General features: G+C 35.7%; 1 protein-coding gene across 1 annotated transcript; it reads right to left on the reverse strand.

Annotated features, from left to right (window-relative positions):
• Positions 1–322: 322 nt before the first annotated feature.
• LOC125864568 (putative glucose-6-phosphate 1-epimerase) lies at positions 323–6,144 on the reverse strand. Its single transcript, XM_049544587.1, has 8 exons — positions 5,116–6,144; positions 4,873–4,947; positions 2,669–2,722; positions 2,422–2,585; positions 2,027–2,161; positions 1,681–1,783; positions 1,225–1,324; positions 323–749 (listed from the first exon to the last, which is right to left on the reverse strand). Exons 1-8 carry the CDS (start codon positions 5,224–5,226, stop codon positions 553–555), a joined length of 939 nt encoding a protein of 312 aa, XP_049400544.1. The 5' UTR covers positions 5,227–6,144; the 3' UTR covers positions 323–552.
• Between the last annotated feature and the right edge of the window lie 423 nt (positions 6,145–6,567).

Below are 6,567 nucleotides of genomic sequence, written 5' to 3' on the forward strand. Positions count from 1 at the left end.
TATTATCCTTGTATAAAAGTGAATAATATTGTACAAAACATATTTATACTCAAAATAAAGGACAACAAAACCAATTGATCCAACTTGGGGATTCGCTGACTATATCTACCATATACCTATTCTGAATAACCTTTTAACATGTGTCCCTAGATATACTAGGACAACAACATACCCGGTATAGTCCCACAAGCAGGGTCTTATGAGAGTGGGTTACACGCATACCTTACCCCTACCTTTGTGGGGGTAGAGAGGGCGTTTCCGATAGACCCTCAGCTCAAGAAAATGTTTTTCATAAAACGTTCCAAGATATAGTATAGCCAAACACGGAAAATATATCAATCCTTCACTTTCTCATTTCAATTGCACAAACATAAGTATTGTGCCGAAATGGAACAATTTTAGTTTAAAAACTTGCCCTCTTTCAAAACATACAGCCATTGACAAGCTTTGGCTGTCGAACGATAACAGTCTAGCAAAAACGGAAACTAGTTTAAATGGATTACGCTCTCCCACTAAGCTATAGAGCCATTTCTAAATGCTTTAGGCCAGACCTCAAAAAGACGAAAGATCATCGCTGGAAAGGGTTGATGGTACCACCATAAGCTCCACGCGAGCCATCCATTCATTTCCCGGCTTCAAAGTGATGGGTCTTTCTATTGCTGCACCATCAACACAAAGCATGTACTTGTACTCATCGTTGCCAAGATCCACCATTGCTTTGCATTTCTTAATCCAGGGATTCCATAGCACTGAAGAAGACAAGACAACGCAACAGTTACACTAGGTTCAGTCATAGACAAGTAAAACTAATTTATTTTGTACATATAATATTGAATTCCCTTGACATAAAGGTGGCTCAAAAAATGGTTCAGTAATGTTTAAATCTCAAGTATGGCCTTCTATAGTTGGTCTACCACTCGTAGAAGGTCTACTATCATGCTTTCACTAAGCAAACTTGTAGGATCATGATAGAGCGCAATAAAAGTTTCTCTAACACTAAAAATAATGGTGAAAGACTGATGTCAACTGACATTTACACTTTGTTCCTTGCAGAGATTTCGATAATTAAGCAATACTTCATTTCAGAAAACAAACATTTCCAGGTTTATAAGAGAAGAATGATGACACATAAGAGTCAAATTTTCAGAAAAGAAATGTTCCTCTACCTCCTCTCCTTCCTATCGAAAATAGTTTTGAAGAATGACTTGAACTGAAGCAACTTACCAGTATCTGGTAGCCCTTCCTTTTTTATCAGATATGTTCGCTTCTTTTCATGATCAAGAACAGCAATGCAATTAGGAGAGTGATGGTAGACACGGTCGATCTGAAAGAAAAAAAAAAGATGATTTCTAAGTGCAAAAAGGGTACTTCTTCAATTCCAAATTAATTGGACTTGCCTATGGTCATGGAAAGAAAAAGAGAACTTATTCTCTCGGTCAAAACTTCAAAAATAACCTTCTTATTTAACATCAATCAAACCATGCTTCCTTACTTGTCTCTGTTAGTCTTGTAACTCAGTGATAGAGTCCACATTGTTAAACACCAAGGGAAATAGCAAATATCTATATTGAGTCATTATTCAAATTGTGTTTCACAAAACCATCCTAATTTGAAATTTTAACTAATTGAACATCTATAATCACATCTTTTGAGATATTTAGGCTGCATAAATAAATTTACCTCAGTCTCAAATGTTATGGCATCTCCTTGTTCTGTAAAGAGTTCTTTTGGGCACAAGTTGTCACGATAGTCCAGTGTTTCCAAACCTTCTAGACGCACTTCGCTGTGAGTAAGATTCATGTTAAGTTCTAAAAGAACTTAAAATCATCAATCTCTAAAGTAATGGTCAAACATTTAAATGAACAATGATGTACAAAGAAACTGGTTCCTCTTCTTTCTTCTCTTAAATTTGAATAGCTTTCAAGCTTGTCCAGGAACACTAGATTTCAATAAAATTGCTGACAGCAGGAAGTAAGAAAATTCATGGATATGAAAACAATAAGAAACCACATAGAGAACAGCATACCTTATGTTAGAAACAGAAAAGTATGTTTGGTAAGCAAAGGAGAATTTCAACTGCTTGCCAGTGATGTTTCTTATGCGAGATATCAGGGACAAGCTTCCATTTGATGCAAGAGAAACCCGAAGGCGAAACTCAAAGCTGAAACATTAGAAGAAAAATATTTACTGGAAACTTCGAAAGTTACAACTGTAAGCAAGAATAACCATGAAACTGAAAGACTCTGAGTTGAAATTTACACCAAGGAATAAAATTTCCAACATGAAAACCGGTGAAAATTCCACCTTTTTTTGGCCATAGACTTTCACTCACATATCTTTCTTTGAAAACATTTTCAGTACTCATAATTCAGTGACCCAAACTTCTACCAATTAGAATTTGCTACAAAGTGAGGGTCATACTTATGAGGACAGAACTTCAGTTCATCTTCTGACGGTTTGAGCAGCAAGTCAATGAAAGATTTTCCTTGGGTATCAAATGATATTAGAGATGGCAGGTCGTCTTCAATGGTCCAAATTTTGTTTCTTGAAAATCCAGGTTGCCCAACTGATCCACCATTTCCATACTGCAGCATAAGTAGGATAATCATGTGATCTATTCTACAGTACTCGACAGGAATTTATCAATGATATGCACTGCTAAAAGTACCTGGAGAAAGGAAACAGAGATTCCTCCTCGTGCAGATTTCGAAGATTTGGAGATCTAAAATATAAAGGCAAATGTTTGTCAATGCGCATTCTCAATATTATGCCTTGAATAGAACTTTGAAACTCCACAAACTTTGACACATGATTCCCCTTTTAAAATAAGGGAGGAAGGAGAAAAGGTAACTGAATATTAATAATAGAGGAACAGAGATCAGATAAATCAAGTAATGGAAAGGTCCCCAACCAGCCTTACACAAGAATCCTGCAGAAGATATTACATTGTCTTGCTCTGTCTGAAGGAATGAGTTATCAAAATAATAGAGTAACTAGGACCAATTTAGTGATGCTCATGTTACAATTGAACACTGTCAAATCTTCTCAAAGGATAAGATTATTGAATCAGATTTCCACACTTTTTCTATAACAAATACTTGTTTTACAAGTGAAACAGATGACGTAAGATTATATGAGATGAACTCATAATAAAGCACTAAGATAATGGACTCTACTTTACTTGGACAAAGATAATGAGATGAACTTGGTTGTAGAAGTGTCTCAAGTATTTGTTTGTAATGTGAAGAAGTGTTCATAGAAGTCATATTAAAGTTAAAATATTGTAAAATAGTAAAAGTTTATAGTTTTACTTAAATTGTTGGACGGGAAAAGGATTTACCATTTTTCCAAAAATAACTTTCTGAGACCGGCTAAAATAGGAAGTACATTGATGACAACAGGACAAAGGAGTATATAGCTAGCCCAACACTACTATTCTTGTCTTTGAATACCCACTATAGCCACCATCAACCACCACAACTTTATGGTATTAGTCCGCCATGTCTACTACTAGCCCGTCTCTCTCTCTCTACATATATATATATATATATATATACATATGGTGTCCTGGCCAGTTTACTCGCACCTAACTAAATTTTATGGGATACCTGCCACCTCCCACCTCCCACCAACAACAGGTACCAGGTAACTTGGTCCACCAAAGCTAGGACAGATAGGAAGAAATCACCTGCATTGGGATTTGAACCTAAGACCTTGTGTTTCTCAACTCACTTCATTCTGGGGAGGAAAATGCTAACAGATATAATCTTGAACATGTCATAGCAATCAAGGCACCAATGGAGTACTACAGAGCAAAATAAATATGTTTACATCCTATGGACAAATAAAATGCCTTCACCATCAGCTTTTAGGAGTGCAAAATTAAAGGAAATTATCATCTTTCAGCAATCCCAAGTTCTAGAACAATGTCCACGCTTAAATGCAGCAACTTCCTGAAGCAAATCTCCAAGCAATAAACGATGTGAAGTAACTCCAAGTTAAGGTTTGTAAAGTTCATCAGGTTCTGCCATTTGCTCCATCAGAATCCCCAAGATCTTAAGCTAGACAATAAGGCACACTTCTAGTTTGTGTAGAACTAAAAACATCTTTTACCATTCATTCTTCCCTTATAAAAGGTGGGACACGAAAGGGATTGAAAAGAACAGAAGACCAAGGATGCAAGGTGGGTGGATAGAGTAGCAGAGTGCGGGTGAGTGGAGTACAAAAAGAAGAGAAAGCTATTTCATGTTAAACATGATGACATCTTTTTCCTTTTCTTGCTAGTGAGGTGATTACGAGAGTATTATGACCAAAAAAAAAAAGATACAACAAGTTCGGGCAAAGGTTCACATGAACAACCCTCATTCTCTAATGATCAAATGATATAAATTTTTATATATATAAAGAACAAAATACAAAATAAAGGGAGGGGGGGGGGGGGGGGGGGGGGGGGGGGGGGGGGGGGGGGGGAGTGAGAAGGCTTTCTCCATTCTATACTCATTGGAATGACCAACTCATATACAAGGATTTCACCTCGACATCTGGAATCTCTACATCAATGTAAACTGGTGACTATACTGCCGTCGCTTTACCTCTAATCTACGAGAACGAAAACACTGAAATTCATTTTAGCAATTCATATCTACACAGGATGATTGACTTGTGTAGCTAAGCATCTAAAAGAGTACATTCTCCAATTTTTTGCCAAATCTTCTGCTATGATATTAGAAAACTTTAATCCAAATTCCGATATTTAATTCAGGTGATATCGACTATACAACAAAAAGATCTGAATCGCCAGACAAAACACTCGTATCATTTGTCGAATTAGCTGATGTAAGAATTAACTAATACTAACATGGAAACATATACCTTCTTGCTGGTGAATAGGAGCTCTTCACCTCGATCATTCCGCCATGAAGTAACTTGTCCTCCATGCAAGCTAATCTGAATTTGGGCAAAGGGTAAACAGCCATACAAGGAAATCGTTACAACACGAGTTAAGTAATAGCATCAATGAAGTTCTTTGTAATCGATCGGAGATCTAACAGATGATTTAGAATCATAAAATCATTACTTCTAATTAAACGAACAGATCGATTTAGAGATTCTAACCAGAACAGAGGCACCCTGAGGGTTGCGAAGCGTGACCTGATTCATCCCACTCGAATTTTTTGTCACTTCGACCGATGCTTTATGATCCCAGACGGGTGCATACTGCCCCATTTTCTAAAGCACTAGGTCTTCTTGGCTCTCAAAACCCTCAGAATAGCCTTGAAACCCCTTATTTATGCTATTTGAACGCGAAAAACCATCAATGCCAGTAAAATGGATGGGACAAAAGCCTTTATTCGGTTCGTATCTACTACCTTAAACACAATCCTCTCTGGAATGTTTTGTAATCTAGTGAACCTCAAATGTAATCCAAAATTCTTATAATGTACCTTACCACTACCCCTCAGATTCAATGTACACTTGACTCAAAAAATTAGACTTTTAATTTGTAATAACAACATAAAGCAACATCAGCAACATAAGCAAAACCAACATAATATGACATTTGGCAAAAATACTCAAAAGTACACTATTGTCCCAGCCTAAATTCACGGCAAGAAAATGTGACGTTTACCTAAGAAAAAACCAGCTAAAATCTTGTAAGTAAATGGACAAATAAATCAACAAATATACAAGAAAACTTTAACTGCACTACAAACAAATTTCTAATATAGTAAAGTATAAATTAAGCTCAAAACTTACATAATTTTCAAGTCCCAACTCAAATCTTGAGTATCAAAAACTGAAAACAAAAGGAGATTGGGGAAAGGCGCAGTGTCTTCCTTATTACTCCATAATACCTCAAATTTTGAGGAATCCCATTTGAGAAAACTGTCAAGATACTGTAAATATTCCAGAAATTTCATAAAGATAGCATTTTTACAACTTTCAAGAATCATCCCAGTTCAAGAAAGCAAGAAAACATGGCAAATACAAAAGGGAAGAAGAAAAATCTGAACTTTATGGAATGCATCAAAATGGGAATGTAATGCAAACAAGAAAAAAGATGTTATTGTTGCATTAATTAACAGTAACAAAGATTTTCAACAACTGAACAAGAATAGAAAAATAAAACCTGGGGTTTGCAGGCAAAATAGAGGAGGAAAAATTAATTGTTTTTATATTATATGTTGGAGATAGAGGAAGCATAAGTTGATACAAGATTTGGTAGAAAGGCATATTTGGGAATTGTGACACTTGAGTTTTAAATTTAGTGAGGCTGCTTGAGGTGGAGAGAAGTGGCACTGGCAGGTGTGTCATGTGTGTGTTGTTCAATTTTGTTTCTTTCTTCTTTTTTCTCCAAGATTTATGTGATGACATGTAAAGGAGTTTGTTGTGCAAATTTTCTTTTTTTAAAAATAAAATAAAATATTACGTACTATTACGATGATGGTTTGTCCATAGGGTTCACGGTTGGGATAAAAATCAATTCAAATTGAAAATTGAATTAAATTAATTTTATTTGGATTTGATTTTAGGTTTTTAAGAACCAATAGTATCTGATTTCATTTT

This window comes from Solanum stenotomum, chromosome 5 (assembly GCF_019186545.1).
Source record: "Solanum stenotomum isolate F172 chromosome 5, ASM1918654v1, whole genome shotgun sequence".
Classification (NCBI taxonomy): Eukaryota; Viridiplantae; Streptophyta; class Magnoliopsida; order Solanales; family Solanaceae; genus Solanum; species Solanum stenotomum.

What these genes read in the sequence shown, in the direction of transcription:
- LOC125864568 (XM_049544587.1), bottom strand. Translation starts at nt 5,226, where the DNA reads ATGGGGCAGTATGCACCCGTCTGGGATCATAAAGCATCGGTCGAAGTG. An exon ending in CTGAAGTTCTGTCCTCATAA is followed by an intron (nt 2,162 to 2,421) that starts GTATGACCCTCA and finishes CTAATGTTTCAG; the next exon opens with CTTTGAGTTTCGCCTTCGGG. An exon ending in GGAAGGGCTACCAGATACTG is followed by an intron (nt 750 to 1,224) that starts GTAAGTTGCTTC and finishes TGTCTTCTTCAG; the next exon opens with TGCTATGGAATCCCTGGATT.